Source organism: Peromyscus eremicus, chromosome 2 (genome assembly GCF_949786415.1).
Source record: "Peromyscus eremicus chromosome 2, PerEre_H2_v1, whole genome shotgun sequence".
Taxonomy (NCBI): Eukaryota; Metazoa; Chordata; class Mammalia; order Rodentia; family Cricetidae; genus Peromyscus; species Peromyscus eremicus.
Genome location: NC_081417.1, coordinates 134,986,700 through 135,005,748, shown reverse-complemented (window position 1 = coordinate 135,005,748; position 19,049 = coordinate 134,986,700). Strand labels below are relative to the sequence as shown.

Here is a 19,049-nt window from a genome sequence, read left to right as displayed (position 1 = left end):
AACCGACCGACCCATGGCCACCTCTGCCTAAGGCACGCTTCCTGCCCGACTGCATATGGGGGTGGTCTCAGCTTTTTTTGTTTGTTTGTTTTTTTAAACCGCATTGGGTTTGCAAAGTGCTCCATCACTTCAAGCTAAAAGCCAGGACAGGGAGCTTCTTCAGCCTGAGGTGGCCCAGGACACCACCTGTGCTGTATTGCCCCTGGTGTGTCCATCCACTCCACGCTCCTGGGTGGCATTAAGGCACTGGCCTCCTCCGAATGCAGTAGTAACTTCAGCAGCCACAGCTCTTGGTCTGGGGACTCATCAGCACCACGTCGTCAGTCTGGTTTCCTAAGGCCTCAGAGTGGCCAAGCAGGCCTGCCCCTCCAGTCTGCTCATGGAGAGACCCATGCACAGTGTAAACAACTGAGAATTCTCCGTCTTCCGGGCTCCACCCTGCCATGGCCCTGCTGCAGCCTTTGCTGAGGTATCCACCAGAGTCCGCAACCAGGCATTTGAGAGAGGGTCCAGAAGGAATGAGGAAAAGAGGCGCCATTACACTGAGAGCCAAAGACCTGAAAGAAAACCATCACTTTCGTCAGGACCTGAGGATCAAACTCATCCGGGCCCTTCACAACAAATCACAACAATGACTGAAGGGACCCCGGGGGCCTGTGTCTTATAGAGACAGAGGGTCAAAGATGGTCATTCCTGACAGGACATCCTTCCACAGGAACAGGGTCTCAAAATGTTGCCAAAGGTCTCAAGGTCCAACTCTGGAGTAGGCATTCTTTTCCTCAAAGGATCTCCAGACACTGGACCAAAGGATTTCAATCCAGACACTAGAGGTCACAGCTGCCAAAAAAATCTTCCAGAGAAGCCCTCCAGAGGTGGGGCAGCTTCAAGGGATCTGGTGCTGGACCATGGGTCCCAGTAACAGGATTCAAAGGCAGCTGCTGAGGGACACTTCCCTCCCCTCAGAAGGACCTCCCAGGGCAACTTTGGTGAGAGTGTCCCACTTTACACAAAGGATCTTTTAGCCTAGAGTGCCCACCAGGCCCTGGAGGGCAAACTTTTAGAAAAACCTTCTTTTTGAAGGGGCTTCAGGAGTGGGGTGTCCTCATCTGAGGCCAATGGTTACAGGCAAAGACCAGGATAAGGGAAGACTCACCAGAGTGATGTCCCAGGAAATCCCTAGAGAGATGATGGACAGTCTCAGGAGGGCCAGCCAGGAGAGACAGGAGGAGAAAGAGAGGATGCCCTGTAGGAGTTGTCTGGGAGACCTTTGGATTTCAGCAGACTATAGCCCTGGCCAGAAACCACAGTCTCGGGACCTTAACGAAGACCTTTAATGTTCTAGAGAAATAAAAACAGTGTTTTGATAATATGGTTTGCCTGTGGGAAAGCTCAGCTTCCTCAGGTCACTGTGGAATTTTGGACAGGTCTTGCTAAGAGATTGTTCACGCTCAGCCAGTGTGACTGGGCCACCCCAGACTGTGGGATCCCACCACTCCATCCTTAGCTTTCTTTTCTCCATTTTTGGCGGTTTTCTTGTGGCCTCCTTATTGTTGTCCTCCTGATCCAATGGCTGTAGATCCCCTCTGTGTGCTCTGGGGACTGACTTCAAATGATGGGCTTGGGCTGACAGTTCCAAGGCCTGGGTCTTTCTCTTGTCTAGCAGACTAACTCCGGTCACAGGCATTGGGCCCAGCTCCTCCAGTTTCCTCTGAAGGAATGCCTTTTCTCTTGAGAACTGGTTCTGAGCCTCCTTTTTCTTAGCTCTCTTTCCCTTAGCCTTCTCCTTCTTCGGTGTCTGTACTACTTCCTCCTGGCTCTCCTCCAAACTACAAGGGGACAACCTTCCCTGCCTTGATTTCAGGTGGATCTTTCTTCCCTCCAGGACATGTCCTTCAAGATTACCAGTTTGTTTGGGATATTGGGACACCATGTGTAGGCCTCTCCTTGGTGATACAATGCCATATCTTATGATTATGTCCTTCCACAGGTCCTTATGACCCTGACCTTGTGAGTTTTGAGGTTTTTCTCCTTGATTATTCACCTGATTAGGGAAGGTCATTGGCCTCCCTTTCCCTTGGTTCTCTATTGATGCTGTTGCCTCGAGATTTTTCTCTGTCCACGCCTCCTTTGGATTTGTACAGGTGCCTCTTCTGGTCCCTAACTCCAGACGTTTAACAAAGCCACTTGGTAACATCTCTGTGATGGGCAATAAGGAAGAGCCTTCAGTGACGGGGTCCCAGCACTCACCTGCAGAGCATACTTGTAGGGGGTGATGTTCTCCTTTCTTTGGTTTCTGGAAAAGGGGGAGTGAATCTCCTTGGCTAGCCCGTGGAGTACCTAAACTTCTACTCTTGGATTGGGAGAATTGGAGGTTTTTTACTTCCTGAGAAGCAAAATGTGCCCTAGTGGTTGGCCAAAATGCAGGGCTGCTCAGTCTTGGGGTGCTTTCAATAGTATCCAGTCTTCTGTGTGAGCCAAGTGCTTGGCCATTCATTTTCCCTCTCACGCTCCTGAAACAAGGACTTTGTCACTGATCGATCCTGCACTATCTCTCTACAAGATATCTCTGGCACGATCTGTCTCTGAGAATAAATACCCTTCAAAGTTCACCAGCCTCTGCCGTCAACACTCACTGTTGCCCTGGGTTTGGAGAAAATGTGACTCTGTGTCGAGTCACAATTTAGCTGCTCTGCCTGTCTATGATGCAGTGGGCGGGGCTAGAGGAAAGATGCTTGTGACCTGGGCTGACCTACATTCTGAGGGAAGCCTTGTGTCCATGTCTGATGGTGTTAGGAATGTCAGTATCTAGGAAGATATGGTATATGGAAGGCACAGGCGTGGTATGGCCAGGTGAGAAGTGAGCTCTGGAGGCTGATCACTGGGTGTGATGGAGGGAGTTCTCTGGGGAGTCACAGGATGGTTGGCCTGGCCTGGCTTGTTAGGGCTGCCAGCACAGAGGCTTTGACCCTAAGAACTCTTACTGGAAGATCAGATGACTCTGAGTATTATAGGGCTTGTCACACAAGCCTGAAAGGCTGAGTTAGTTCTCAGGAACTCTCAGAGGTAGGCAAGAGTTGAAAAGTTGTCTTTTGACCTCCACATGTGTGCTGTGACCTCTGTGCTCCTGTCTCCTCATATTCACCTCTACAGTATTAAAATGGTAAAATAAATAAGACAAAATAACACTGGTAGCAATTGTGTGGAAATGATCCTGGAGAAAAAGACACAGTTTGGGTGTCAGCTAGTTCCAGCTGGCTCCAAAGGGACAGGGAAAGCTTGAAGGCTCCTGGCCGCTGCCGAAATCACAGCGTTGGCAGGGCATTCTCAGCGCTTTCTTCTAGGACCAGCACTGTCTGTTTTCTCTTCTCTGGTGAAGCAGAGTAGAGAAGAGCGTTTGAGGTCTGTTTTAGATTCAAGAACTAACGAATTCTCCTCAAGTGCCTGCCCTAAGGAGATTTCTACCAGGGTCCAGAACAGAAACTACAAGTGGCTAGGATATTGATCTGAGGGCTAGTAAATGAATCTAAGCACACTGAGTTCTTTAGTCCATTCACTTTATTCTTCTATGTCAAATTCTGTCTACACAGATTCTTGTCTGTTCTCATGCTTAGCTCCTCTCAGTCCCTTCTGCTGTTCTCTCGTTATTCTCCCTAGTTCTTTCCATCTTTTTTCTTTGTCCCCCCAAGCATGAATATGTGTGTGTGTGTGTGTGTGTGTGTGTGTGTGTGTGTATCCATTCATTAACAACTTGTTATAAAAACTACAAAGTAAACTCTCAGAGACAAGTATTCTGAGAAGAGTCACACTTGGCAAAGACTTGGTCAGCTTCATTGGTGGATGACAACAGCTGTAGGTTGTAAAAAGTCCTGCCTATCTCTTAAAGGGATAGCTACAAGGGTTACCAGGAAAGAAATTAAACCAATGACAGATATAAGGAAAAGGCAAAGAATGTGTGTACTATTTTATGTGATTAATAATATCCAGACACAATTAGTCAGTTAACAGCCTTTTTCTGTTAGTCACCTGAATCTGAGAACCTATATATAATTAGTCTACAGAGCCTAAAATCTTGCATTAAAAACTGGTGTAGAAATAAATACAAAGTGTTAATTGTTATTTGAATCAGAGTGGGGAAGTGCCAGTGGAGGAAGCTTAGGGCAACATAGGTGCTGTTGATCTCTTAAAGGACTAAGGTTTTTGTGTTATTAGCTCTTTGAACATAGCAATTATTTTAGCAATCTGAGACTGCACTTGGCTAGAGCTATAAATTTCATCCCTCTCTCCAAATGAAAAGAAAAAAAGAAAAAAAGAAAAAAAAAAGAAATGGCCTAGCAACCTGTTAGCAATCCAGGAACTATGACCAACACTAATTGTGCGTAGGACTGCACTAAACCAGGCAATTGATTTCTCCTCTTAGCATCTTCTAGGCAACTGAAAACTCTGTACAATGGGCTGATCCAAACTAGACTCTTTCAGGTGAATGCACAATAAGGCATTGAGTCCTCTAAGTGAGCAGTTTTGGAGATTCCCTTGCCCGTGATGATATTCTTATGCATAATTTTCATGCATATGTAATTTATGTAACTTGATCTTTCAACAAAAATAGAACCTACTACAATGCCCCTTTAGGAACTGTATTAGTCAGGGTTCTCTAGAGTCACAGAACTTATGGAATGAATCTCTCTCTCTCTACATAGGGGAATTTATTGGAATGGCTTGCAGGCTGCAGTCCAACAATGGCTAGCTGTGAATGGAAAGTCCAAGAATCGAGAGTTGCTCAGTCGCAGGAGGCTGGGTGTCTCAGCTGGTCTCCTGTGCATGCTGGAATCCCCAAGAAGTTAGGCTCCAGTGCCAGATAAAGAGTGGATGTATGGGCTGACAAGGCCAGGGCAAGCAGGAGAAGGATGAACACACCCCCGTCCTTTGTCCTTTGTCCGTTGTCCTTCCAGCAGAAGGTGTGGCCAGGTTAAAGCTGCGCCTTCCAGCCTCAAGATCAAAGGCATGTTGTCTTCTTGCCTCAAGGTCTAGATCACAAGTGTGTCCTCCATTTCAGGATTATAGTCCGTTCCAGACATAGTCAAGTTGACAACCAGGAATGGCCATCACAGAACCCAGCCTTCTCTGGCACCCCATCCAAGGAAGCCGCGACCAATAATCTGAGTTTCTTGAGTACTTCACTCATTCACTCATGGAGACTGAGATATCTTTTTTTTCAAAGATTTTTTCTTCTATGTGTGTATGTACACACACACACACACACACACACACACACACACACACACACACGTGTGTGTCACATATGTGCAGGTGCCCAGAAAGGCCAAGAAACGATGTGGGAGCCTCTGGAGCTGTAGTTCCAGGCATTGAGGGCCACCTGGCATGGGCATTGGGAACTAAACTCAGATCCTCTGGAAGAACAGCAAGTGCTCTTAACTCGGAGCCATCTCTTCAACTCTCCCCACCCCCATATTAATCTTGACAGTGTGTTCCTTTCTAATCAGTACTACCACTTTGCTTTGAATAAAGTCTTTTTGCTACATTGTGATCCCCATGTGATTATTTCAATGCTTTGAAGAAGACATGGGGGACCTTGGATCACCTACCCAAGCTAGAGCCTGTGTTATAAATTATACACAGAGGACCTTGAGGGTATCCCTTGTGTGCAGGGAAACATGCTGGCATGCTGGGCAGATACAGCAATGGGCTGGCAGGCGACCCACACCATGAGGGCATGGCAATGGGGCGGTGGGTGGACATTCACAAACCAGATGCTGCATCCACGAGGAAATGAGTTTATTATAATAGAGAGTCAGAGAAAAGATAGGAAAGAGAGGGGGGGGGATTTTTTCCCTTTACATCAGGATGCAGGGTGGCCCCAAGGGGCGGGATTTCAAGGGGCAGATCAGATTATTATTAACACCCTGACAAGTGGTAACTTTTGTTTTCTTGTTTTTTCTTTTTCTTTTTTTCTTTTTTGGCCAAACAAGCCATCATGTGAGAAAATACGTTTTTCCTATCGTACTGCTAAAACGTTTCCCTCGGTCCTTCTGATCATTTCTCATCCCATGCCCATGGCTGACAGCTAGATGACTGACTAAGCCGTTTGGTTGGAGAGCTCTCAGGAGGCAACCTCTCCCTTCCCTGGCCTGGCCCGTGAGTAACAGAGCTCAAGTAAGACCAGACAGGATGCCAGGAGCCTGCTCCTTGGGAAGAGCAGGTGGCTGCAGCTGTACTGCCCTACCCACTGCTTCTGTGACAAAGATGACAATGAGCGGGAAACCACAGATGCCCCTCCCCAGCCTGCAGTCTAAATTATTCCCACCTTCTTTTAAAATATTTTTATTACATTTATTTATGCATATCTGTGAATATGTGTGGTCAGAGAAAAACTTCCGAGAATCAGTTTTCTTCTTCCACTGGGTGGGACCTGGGACTTGAACTCAGATCCGTAGGTGTTACCTGCTGAGCCATCTCATCAACCCAATCCCTACCTTCTTTTAATATTGTTACTGCTATCTGGACCAGACCCAAACTCTGAAGCCATGTCAGATTTTAATAAGTTCTTTTAAATTAAAAATAAAATGCTGGAAGTGGTGGTGCTCACCTTTAATCTCAGTACTTGGGAGGCAGAGTCAGTGGATCTCTGTGAGTTTCAGGCCAGCCCAATCTACATAGTGAATCCCAAGCCAGCCAGGGCTCCACAGTGAGATTGTGGCAGCTTGAATAAGAATGCCCCTCATAGGCTCATATATTTGAATTCTTGATCGGCAGGGAGTAGCATCACTTGAGAGGGGTTAGGAGATGTGACCTCGTTATAGTAGGTGTGGCCTTATTGCCTCAAGGAAGTGTATCAGTGGAGGCAGGCTTTGAGGTTTCAAAAGCTCAAGCCAGACCCAATGTCTCTCTCTTCCTACTGCCTAAGGATCCAGATATAGAACTCTCAGCTACTTCTCCAGCACTTTGTCAGCCTGTGTGCTGCCTTGCTACCTGCCATGATGACAATGAACTAAACTTCTAAAACAGTAAGCAAGCCCCAGTTAAATGCTTTGCTTTGTAAGAGTTGCAGTGGACATTGTGTCTCTTCACAGCAACAGAACACTGACTAAAAGAGAGACCCTGTCTCAAACAGAACTTTGGTCTACCATTGATTAGCAGGTATAGGCCAGACAATTAAAAGCTATTAGGGCTTCCTCAGCTAAAATGCTTACAGGATAACTGTGCTGTTGAACTGGGAGAATGAGGTGCTTCCTAGAATAAGACAAACCTACACATCAGTCAGGTCAGTGTTTATATGACCAATATGAATTATTTATGACTTCTTTCCTGAGGCCTAATCTCATGCAACCTGTTTAAGCATCTCGTTACTAAACTTAAGGGACCTCACCTTTCCTAACTACTATATAGGTTCTAGATTTAAGAATACAGAGACCTGTTCTTTCTGTAATATAAACTCATAAACCCACCTCTTCATTAGACCAAACTTATGAAACGTATTATGGATTGTCCCTACCCGCTTGTCCACACAGACCCTGCCGAGAAAGACACTAATAAGTCATCTCTGGCTTCTGTAGTGACATTAGAAAAATGACTGTCATCTCTGTCACACTGTAGGCCTCCTGATCAAACCAATGGAATAGTTCTGACCCCAGGTAGGAACATGACATTCTGATGTGCTCCAAAGAACAGAACAGTGCATACTATTGTCTCTTCCCTTAAGAGTTAATGCAGGGCTGGAGAGATGGCTCAGAGGTTAAGAGCACTGACTGTTCTTCCAGAGGACCCAGCTTGGATTACCAGCACCACATGGTGATTCACAAACAGCTATAACTCTAGTCCCAGGGATTTCATCCCCCTCTTCAGGCAGCATGCACATGGTACACAGACATATATACAGGCAAAGCACCCAAACACACACAATACATAAATAAATCTTAAAAAAAAAAAAAAGAATTAACAGAAGAATAGAAAATAACTGTGTGGTGTTTTGAATGAGAATTGCCCCCATAGGCTCACGTATTTGAATGCTTGGCCACCAGTTGATGAACTATTTGGAAAGAATTAGGAAGTGTGGCCTTGGAAGAGGTGTGGCCTTGTTGGGGCAGGTGTGTCACTGGGAGTGGACTTAGAGGTTTCAAAAGCACCAGGCCCAGTAGCTCACTCTGCCTGCTGCCTGTGGATCAGGATATAGCTCTCAGCTACTTCTCCAGCGACATTCCTGCTGCCATGATCCCCGCCATGATGATAGTGGACTGATGCCAGGGGCCATGTCAGAGGAGGGAAAAAAACCCCAAGTTTTTGGCAGACCAACCCTCTGAAACTGTGAGCGACCCTGCAACTAAACACGTTTTTATTGTGGTGTCTCTTCACGGCAACAGAACACTAACAAGAACAAACAAACAGAATCCACAGACTGGACACAGTGGTGCACACCTTTAGTCTCAGCAATTTAAGAGACAGAGTCAGGTGGATCTCTGTGAGTTTGAATCTATATAGGGAGTTCCAGACCAGCCAGGATTCACAAGAGACTCTGATTTAAAAATACCTTAAAATAGTAAGGAGTGGAAACTAGGGGAAAATTTTTGCATGTATACTATAAAACAAAATGATTTATTAAAAAATGAACCCTGAAGCTGGACATGGTGGTGCACACCTCTGATGCCAGCACTACAGAGGCAGAGGCAGGCGAATCTCTGTTAATTCTAAGCCTGGTCTACATAGAGAGAACGTGACTCAAATAAAGAAACTCAGAAAATGATTTTTGCATATATCTGTAATGGTTCTTTTTAACTGCCAACTTGTCACCACCTGGAAAATAGTCTTGGTGAAGGATTCTATAGATTGGGTGGGCCTGTGAGCATGTCTTTAGGGGAATTGCCTTAACTGTTGTGGAAAGACCCAGCCCATTGGGGGCAGCACAATTCCCTAAACAGAGGGTCCTGAACTTTGTAGAAGAGTGCAGAAATCCAGCTGACCATGAGTGAGCAAGCAAACAGGTACACATGCATGCATTTATTTCTTGGTGGTCTTGACTGTGGATGTGTTGTGACTAGCTGTTTCAAGTTCCTGCACCATGACATTCCTCCTACCATAGGCTGTTTGCTGAGACTGGGGGCAGAAATAAACTCTCTCCTCTAAGGTACTTTTTTGTCAAGGTATTCTATCACAGCAACAGCAATGGAACTAGGAGAATACCATTCCAGATTTCAGGCATGGGAACCAAGCGGATTCACCAAAAATGCTGTACCCTGGTAACAAGTCCTTACAACAAAATAAAATATCCTACTCTACCCAGGTATTGCTATCGACTCAGAAGTCCACACCATTGGCCTTATAACACAAAACAAGACATTTTGCTAGTATAAAAATGACCAGGGTCTGGGGCTGGAGAGATGGCTCAGAGGTTAAGAGCACCGACTGCTCTTCCAGAGGTCCTGAGTTCAGTTCTCAGCACCCACATGGTGGCTCACGACCATCTGTAATGAGGTCTAGCACCCTCTTCGGTATACATAATAAATAAATAAAATTTAAAAAGTGACCAGGGTCTAAGAATATAATTAAAAAATAGAGTCTATCAGTGACTATGTACAAAAATGTACGTGTGAGGCCCAGTCTGCCTTCAGAAGGAGCCATAGACAACTGACAAGCAAAGAAGAGACAGCCTCACACACCTACACCCACCAACCTCTGCTCCAAAGTAAGCAGGCTCCTAAGAGACACAGCCTCCAGGAGGTGGTGGCGCACACCTTTGATCCCAGCACACAGGAGACAGAGGCAAGCTGATCTCTGTGAGTTCGAGGCCAGCCTGGTCTACAGAGTGAGTTCCAGGACTGTCAGGACTACATAAAGAAACCCTTTCTCTGAAAAATGAAAAAGAGAGAGTGGCGAGGGGTGGGGTGGGGACAGACTGCCAAGACAAAGTGGGGAAGGATTAGTAGGGAAAGGGGTTTAGGAGTTGAAACACTTGGGTTGTTGGAAAGAATTACATTGATTGCTACTCATGGGCATTTAAATTTTTCCTTCTAGAACAAGGTATGTCATCTACATCCATTACTCAGCCTTGACCTCTTTGACACCAATTGTGAGTGTGGCTCCCAGTTTATCTGCTCCAAGGAGGCTGTTCAGTCCTCACGAAATCCTGTGACACCCATCCTAGTATTGCCTCTGTGGCCCCCTGGATAATGCCCACCACTGTGGCTGTCCTCCTTGGGCACCTCAGCTTCACCTCCACACTGTCACACTGGGTGGATGCATCTGGCCCTCTGTCTCCTCCCCCTATCCCCCACCCCCGCCCCAATGCGCTTTGGAGTAACTCAGGACACAGTCGCAGTCTAGGGCACACTTCCGGCCCCACTGCTGTGAGCTGTGAACTCTGCCCTGTGCGTTGCACTGGTCTTAGAAGTAACCAATCAGGTTACCTAAAAATCCCAACAGATCCCGGAGGCTGCCGTGGTCCCATGTGGCCTTATGCCACCCACATGTAGAGAGGGCCTTGCCTGCAAGCCTTCTCCACATGGAGCAGGCCACCAAGCCTCAGCAACCAGAGCACTTGGTCTGGGGACTCACCGGTCCCAGTCCCAAAGATCTCAGAGTGGCCAAACAGGCCAGACTCTCTAATCTGCACATTGAGGTAAGCCTAGGGATTCATCTGCAGGGACTGACTTTGTCCCTACCCTACAAACTGCCATTTCACCCTTAGCATTCACTGGGGTCTCCTTACAGCTCAAGGCCATACTTTGCTATAGAATCCACCACAAGCCACCGTGAGAACTTGAGAGAGGGTCCAGAAGGAATGAGGAAAAGAGGCGCCATTACACTGAGAGCCAAAGACCTGAAAAAAAAAATATCACTTTCTTCAGGACCTGAGGATCAAACTCATCCGGGCCCTTCACAGCAAATCACAACAATGACTGAAGGGACCCTGGGGGCCTGTGTCTTGTAGAGACAGAGGGTCAAAGATGGTCATTCCTGACAGGACATCCTTCCACAGGAACAGGGTCTCAAAATGTTGCCAAAGGTCTCAAGGGCCAACTCTGGAGTAGGCATTCTTTTCCTCAAAGGATCTCCAGACACTGGACCAAAGGATTTCAATCCAGACACTAGAGGTCACAGCTGCCAAAAAAATCTTCCAGAGAAGCCCTCCAGAGGTGGGGCAGCTTCAAGGGATCTGGTGCTGGACCATGGGTCCCAGTAACAGGATTCAAGGGCAGCTGCTGAGGGACACTTCCCTCCCCTCAGAAGGACCTCCCAGGGCAACTTTGGTGAGAGTGTCCCACTTTACACAAAGGATCTTTTAGCCTAGGGTGCCCACCAGGCACTGGAGGGCAAACTTTTAGAAAAACCTTCTTTTTGAAGAGACTTCAGGAGTGGGGTGTCCTCATCTGAGGTCAATGGTTACAGGCAAAGACCAGGATAAGGGAAGACTCACCAGAGTGATGTCCCAGGAAATCCCTAGAGAGATGATGGACAGTCTCAGGAGGGCCAGCCAGGAGAGACAGGAGGAGAAAGGGAGGATGCCCTGTAGGAGTTGTCTGGGAGACCTTTGGATTTCAGCAGACTATAGCCCTGGCCAGAAACCACAGTCTCGGGGCCTTAACGAAGACCTTTAATGTTCTTGAGGCACAAAAACAGTGTTTCGATAATATGATCTGCCTATGGGGAAGCTCAGTTTCTTCGGGTTACTTTGGAATTCTGAACAGGTTTTTCGAGGAGATTGTTCACGCTCAGCCAGTGTGACTGGGCCACCCCAGACTGTGGGATCCCACCACTCCATCCTTAGCTTTCTTTTCTCCTTTTTAGACAGTTTTCTTGTGGCCTCCTTATTGTTGTCATCCAGGGCCAATGGCTGTAGATCCCCTCTGTGTGCTCTGGGGCCTGAGTTCAAATGATGGCCTTCGGCCGATAGTTCCAAGGCCTGGGTCTTTCTCTTGTCCAGCAGTGAGCTGAACATTCCTCCTATTAACAACGAGCCCAGTTCCCTCTGCTTTTGCTCCAAGAATGACTTGTCTGGTAAGAACTGGAGCCAGGTCCCCCTATCCCTAACTCTCTTGTTCTTCATCTTTAACATCTGTATTTCCTCCTCATGTCTCTCCTCCAGTTTGAAAATCGGCAGTGTTGCCTGCAGCAACTGCTTTTTCTTGAGCTGGATCTTTCTTCCCACCAGGCCATGTTCTTCAAAAACATCCAGTTTGGAGTACTGGAACACTGCTCTTGGCCTCCTTGGTGATGCATTGCCGTCTCCTATGATTACGTCCTTCCACAAGTCCTCATGGCTCTCTACTGGAGAGTTTTGAGGGTTTTCTTCTCGTGTATTCACCTTATTAGGGAAGGTCATTGACCCTTTTCCCTGGGTCTCTATTGGTGGCATTGCTTCGTGGTTTTTCTTTGGCCATACCCTATATGATGTCTTTATAAAGGAGCTTCCCTGGATCCCTGACTCCAGATGTTCACCACAGCTGTTCGGCAATATCTCTATAGTGACTAATGAGGGATGGCCTTTAGTGTCAGAAGCCCAGCTCTCACTAGCAGAGCCTCCAAGTAGAGGGTGATGTCCTGGTTCCTCTAGTTGCTGTAAAAAGTCCCCCAACTCGACCTGACTAGAACCCACACCAGTCAACACCCTGCTGTGGCCTGGCACAGCCCTGAGGAGTTTCACAGCCTGTGGAGCAAAATGAGCCCTAGTGACTGGCCCTGAGACTTGACTACCCGATCTTTGGAGGCTCACAGTAACATACAGTCTTCTGGGTGAGTTAAAGTCTTGCCAACTCATTTTTCTCTCTCACACTCCTGGGGACTAGGGCTTTGTCCCTCGCTCATCAATCCTACACTGTAATGGAGAGCTCTTTAATATTTAGTTTTCTTCTCTCTGGCATGATCTGTCTACGAGATAAATACCCTTCGAAGTTCACCAGCCTCTGCCGTCAACACTCACTATTGCCCTGGGATGGGGGGAATTGAACTCTCTGGAGAGTCACATCTTTAGCTAACACTGCCTGTCTATGATGCAGTGGGCGGGGCTAGAAGGAAGATGCTTGTGACCTGGGCTGACCTCCATAGGCAGAGAAGCCTTTGGTCTATGTCTGATGGTGTTAGGAATGTTAGTATCTAGGAAGATATGGTATATGGAAGGCACAGGCGTGGTATGGCCAGGTGAGAAATGAGCTCTGGAGGCTGATCACTGGGTGTGATGGAGGGAGTTCTCTGGGGAGTCACAGGATGGTTGGCCTGGCCTGGCTTGTTAGGGCTGCCAGCACAGAGGCTTTGACCCTAAGAACTCTGATAAAAAGGGCTAGAGAAATGGCTCAGGCTCAGAGTATAAAAGTATTTGCCACACAAATCTGATGACAGGCATTGGATCCCTATAACTCATAATAGAAGGAGAAAACAAACTCCAAAAATTGTCTTCTGACCTCCACAAGGGTGGAGGACCTGTGTGTGAGTATCCTAACATACGTACATCAGAGAGAGAGAGAGAGAGAGAGAGAGAGAGAGAGAGAGAGAGAGAGAGAGAGAGAGAGAGAGAGAGAAGGAAGTACACATCATTCAGGTGACATACTGTCTCCACGCTGGAAAGGCTAAGAATCTACTAGCCTCTCTATCCCAGAGTCTGGATGCCTCATCAGTCTCAGTCTGGTGCTGAAGGAGTGAGTGGATGATTTCTAGAGAGCCACCATAGTCCACACTGGAAGAAGACTGGGTTCCGAGGGTAGCCACAGGACCAGAGCAGCAACAGTTAGATAAACTCACCAGCTCAAGACGAACGTATGAAGAAAGAAAGTAAAAACTTCTCACTTGATGCTCCGTATATCTTGGCAGCCCTGGGAAGTACTGCCCACATTTGGGACATGTCATCCCACTTCAATTAACCTGATCAAGAAAATCCCTCAAAGGTACAGTCTCTTGGTTAATTACAGATATAATCAAGTTAACAAATAAGATTCACTCTCACAGAACCTCACCCCCAAATAGAAAACACCTACAGTTTGGGTATTAAGGAATAGATTCACTGCAATTGAGAAACTGTGTTCTAATGTAAAGGCAGCAAGGTTAACTTTCTTACAGATAATGCTCTGTTTTCAGTAATGGTTCGTAACTGGCTTAAAAGACAAGACTTCAGGTTTTGTTAAAAACAAGTATGAAGACTGGAGATGGCTCGGTAGATATGAGCACTTGCTGCTCTTCCCAAGGACCTGAGTTCAGTTCCCAGCATCTATGTGAGGTGGCTTATTCCATGTGAGGTGGTCTATAACTCCAGCTCCAAGAGATCTGATGCTCTCTTCTGGCTTCCATGGGTAACACACACACACACACACACACACACACACACACACACACACACTTAAAATTAAATACATCTTTAAAACTCTGTCTTCTGGACATGTCATGGCCCTTGTACCCATGACCTGCTATCAGGTGTGCATACTTGCACAAGATGGGACCAACATTCCATCATAGATAGAGATGGGACTCATGAGACACAACCCTTCTCCAGAGATGCTATTGGCAATAAATTGTTGCTGGGAGAATCATTTTTGTCACTGGTGTTGGCTTACTCATGCTCCAGTAAAAAGGCTCCATACTCATGCTCATGCATGCTACCCTAATTAAATGCAGAGGCTGGGGCAGGGGCAGGGTGACAGAAATACAAAAAAAAATAGTACATGGAAATAGGTAGTGGGTTTGTGGGGAAGGAGAAAGGGTTCAGCAGGAGTAATAGATGAAAATCATTAAAACACATATAGATATGTATGAAACCGTCAAAGAGTAATAGAAATATATTTATCAGACCACTTTGGAAGGAACTTTAGAATGTCAGGGCTCATTTAAGTATCTTTGTATATTAAAGTATTTTCAATGACCTGTAAACAACTGATTTAAAGATTTTTACTTTTAATTTATATGCATATGTGTGGGGGGGGGTATGTGCACGTAAGTACAGGTGCCCAGGGATGCCAGGACAGGGTATTGGCTCCCTGTGCTTGTGAGACACCCACCTTGGGTGCTGGGAACCAAACTCAGGTCTTCTTGAAGAGCTGCAAGTGCTCTTAACAGCTGAGCCATCTCTCCAGCCCCTAAAATGACGTTAGGACATTTTCATGTCATATATTTATGACTAAAAATGTGTAGAACTACATGCCTGAATTTTATAGATAATGGAAAAGGTTTGCCATTGAAGATGAGTAAGTTTAATCTATGCAAGGGGAGCGGTAGATGCTGTTTTCTGTATCATTCAGATGAGAAAACACTACCATTTGGGACATCTTGCTATTGGAAGTCCTAGTCTATATCTCATTTCCCTGACTGTTTTGTTACTGTAGCTATTAGATACAGTTGTATGTCAGAAAAGAACTCTGTATAATAACTAACACTGTTCCCTAAATTTTAATTTTTATCAACACAATAGACTTATCCTAGTGTCTTAGTCAGGGTTACTACTGCTGTGATTAAACACCATGACCAAAAGCAAGTTGAGGAAAGGGTTTATTTGGCTTCCATTTCCACATTGCTGTTCACACTGAAGGAAGTCAGGACTCAAACTCAAATAGGGCAGAAACCTGGAAGCAGAAACTGATGCAGAGGCCATGGAGAGGTGCTGCTTGCTGTTTACTGGTTTGCTCCTCATGGCTTGCTCAGCCTGCTTTATTATAGAACCCAGGACCACCTACCTGGGGTGGCACCACCCACCATGTGCTGGGCCCTTGCTGTGGAACAATCTTTGTACACTATAAATATGAATTGCTCTCATTGTTAATAAAAAGCTGATTGCCTGAAAGCTAGGCAGGATTTGGGGGACAAAGAGAATCCTGGGAGGAAGAGGGTGGAGTCTGAGGAGTCATGAGGCAGATGCAGAGGAAGCAGAATGTATAGAAAACTAGGTAACAAGCCATGAGCCATGTGGTAGAACTTAGATAAGAAATATGGGTTAATTTAAGTTGTAAGAGCTAGTTAGTAACAAGCCTAAGCTATTGGCAGAGCATTTATAATTAATATTAAGTCTCTGTGTGGTTATTTGGGAGCTGGTCAGAGGTTCCAAAGAAAAACTCCACCTATAGGCCCTCTCTCATCAATCATTGATTAACAAAATGCCCTACAGGCTTGCTTATAGCCTGATCTTTTTGTTTGTTTATTTGGTATGGTTGTTTGGGTTTTTTTGTTTTTGTTTTCCAAGATAGGTTTCTCTGTGTAGCCCTGGCTGTTCTGAAACTCCCTCTGTGGACCAGGCTGGCCTTGAACTCACAGAGATTTGCTTGCCTCTGCCTCCTGAGTGCTGGGATTAAAGGCATGTGCCACCACCATCTAGCTCTATAGCCTGACCTTATAGATGCATTTTCTCTTATATTTTTGGTTGTGAGCCTAGCCTTTAATGACCAAGCCATATCTCCAGTCCTAGAGGCACTTTTTTTTCAGTTGAGGTTCCCTTCTCTCCAGTGACTCTAGCTTGTGCCAATTTGACATAAAACTAAGCAGCATAAATGACCCCTTGTCAACTTGACACACAAACACATCATTAGCAAGCCACAACCTTTCCTTTGTTATTTATCCCCAAGATCTCGCATTAACAGGAACGTCACAATATAAAATTATTATTCCAAATTTTTAAAAATTCTCCAGTCCTTAAAAACTCAAACACCTAAAAATTTAGTCTCTTTAAAATAGCCAGTCTCTTTTTAGAATCCAAAGCCATTTAATATTCAGTCTCTCAACTGTGGGCTCCTGTCAAGTCAAATATAAATTAAACCCTTTCTTACTTCAATAGGGAAGAACCAGGGCACAGTCACAATCTGAACAAAGCAAAAACAAAAACAAACTCCAACAGTGTAAATAACTCAATGTCCAATTATCTGAGATTTACTCACATTCTTCTGGGTTCCTTCAAAGGGCTTGGGTCACTTCTCCGGCTCCACTGTCTGTAGCACAGAGCCTGTCTTCTAGACTCCAGCTAGGGGTATTCCACCGCTGCTGCCATTCCTGGGGGTTATCCCAAGGTCCTGGTGTCTCCAAAATGCTGTCATCACTTTCTGCAGTTGGGTTGCACTTTCACTGGTAACCTCTCCCAGGCTTTCTTCAGGAACTCCAGCATGGCCACACAGTACCAAGCCTCGGCAGCTTTCCATGACCCCTTCCTTCATGCCTTCAAAACTAGTACCACCTGAGTGACTCTTACATTACCAAGTTGGCTGCCAGTGCAAGCTACAACCTTGGCCACCTCTGAAACACAGCTTCTGGGTACTGACTCAGGAAACACTTCCTCAGTGATACTGATCTCTTCTTAGTCACTGCTAATTTCTCAGCATCAACTGTCCCAGGAACGTGAAGGTTTTCTTTCAATGGTGCTGGTCTCTTGTTAATCACGGCTGACTCTTCAGCCTCAGCTGACCAGAATGACAGAATCTTAATTTAAAATAGCAAATGGCCCCACAGAGTCTTTAAGCTTCTCTCTGAAACTTCACTACCAGGCCTCCATCCCCTGCATTCTTGTGTTCCAAGCTCACCATGCTTTAAACATTCAATGGCTTTTCTAGTCCAAACTGCCAAAGTCCTTCCACAATCCTCCCACAAAACACATGGTCAGGTCTATCAGAGCAATAATCCACTATCCTGGTACCAATTTCTGTCTTAGTTAGGGTGACTATTGCTGTGATGAAACACCATGACCAAAAGCAACTTGGGGAGGAAAGGGTTTATTTGGCTTATGCTTCTACATCACTATTCATCATTGAAGGAAGTCAAGGCAGGAACTCAAGCAGGGCAGGCACCTGGAGGCAGGAGCTGATGCAGAGGTCATAAAGAAGTGCTGCTTACTGGCTTGCTCCCCATAGCTTGCTCAGCCTGCTTTCTTATAGACCCCAGGACCACCAGCCCAGGGATAGCACCACCCACAATGGGCTGCCCCCCCCCATCACTAATTAAGAAAATGCCTTCCAGGCTTGCCTACAGCCCCATCATATGGAGACATTTTCTCAATTGAGGTTCCCTCCTCTCCAATGACTAGCTCATGTCAAGTTGACATAAAACTAGCCAGCACATCTAGTTAGAGCCAAAGATTCTAAATTTTGCTTCAATAGTAAAAGCTAAGTTAGTGTGCAGGCTGGCGACATAGTTCTTCTGTGTAATGATGTTAATTGTTGCACTCTGCGTTATACAACCCTTCTAAGAGGCATAACTTCAGACTTCTGAATCTGAACTGTTAATAAATAATATTAACATCTCTCCATATAGCCCCGGCTGTCCTGGAACTCACCAGGCTGGCCTCCAACTCACAGAGCTCTGCCTGCCTCAGCTTCCCAAGTGCTGGGATTAAAGGCGTGCACCACCACATGCTGCTGTTTGTGCTTACTAATTGTGTTAAACGATGTTCAGACTGGCTAACTGTGTGTACTACAGCAGTGCCTCCTAATAATTCAAAGATATTGGACACTGGTAACATAAGGAGAGTATCTGTAAATGCATACTTAACTTTTGTGAACTGAGGTTCCCAGAAGAAAGGAGGAGGGAAGGAGAAGGAAAAAAAGAGGTGATAGACCGAGGGAGGGAGGGAGGGAGGGAGGGAGGGAGGCTAGAAGCTACACCTGTGTTAGAATATTCCACAAGGCCAAATGACTAAACTTCAAGATTATAGATGGCGATAAAATGTTATAAACCAGAGTCAAATTATCTTGGACTATTTTGGGTCTCTCAGAAAACCATTCATTGCCCACCTCTGTGTCTGACCTAGCATGCTTGTGAAAGGGTCAAAATCTTAAAATTGGTGTTAGAGAAATGAGTCATCAGCACTGGCTGCTTTTGCAGAGGAATAGGGTTTGGTTCCCAGCATCCACACGGTGGCTCACCACCATCTGTAACTCCAGTTCCTGGCCACCCAATGCCCTCTTCTGACTCCCAAGAGCACCAGGTATAAATATGGTGCACATACATACATATGTGCTGGCAAAATATTCAAAACTTAAATAAATCTTAAAAAAAAATTGTTTAATCTTAAATTGTATTCTTAAAGGACCAACCACTAGCTTCCACCATCCCAAAGCTAAGAATGTCATCAGATAAGAGACACC

At 45.9% G+C, this 19,049-nt stretch overlaps 1 protein-coding gene across 1 annotated transcript; it reads right to left on the bottom strand.

Annotated features, from left to right (window-relative positions):
- Nucleotides 1-21: 21 nt before the first annotated feature.
- LOC131904018 (uncharacterized) lies at nucleotides 22-5,236 on the bottom strand. Its single transcript, XM_059254927.1, has 2 exons — nucleotides 1,154-5,236; nucleotides 22-557 (listed from the first exon to the last, which is right to left on the bottom strand). Exon 1 carries the CDS (start codon nucleotides 2,492-2,494, stop codon nucleotides 1,331-1,333), a length of 1,164 nt encoding a protein of 387 aa, XP_059110910.1. The 5' UTR covers nucleotides 2,495-5,236; the 3' UTR covers nucleotides 22-557; nucleotides 1,154-1,330.
- Between the last annotated feature and the right edge of the window lie 13,813 nt (nucleotides 5,237-19,049).

Bases quoted from the DNA above. Each gene is read 5' to 3' on its own strand.
- LOC131904018 (XM_059254927.1), bottom strand. From the start codon at position 2,494: ATGAATGGCCAAGCACTTGGCTCACACAGAAGACTGGATACTATTGAA.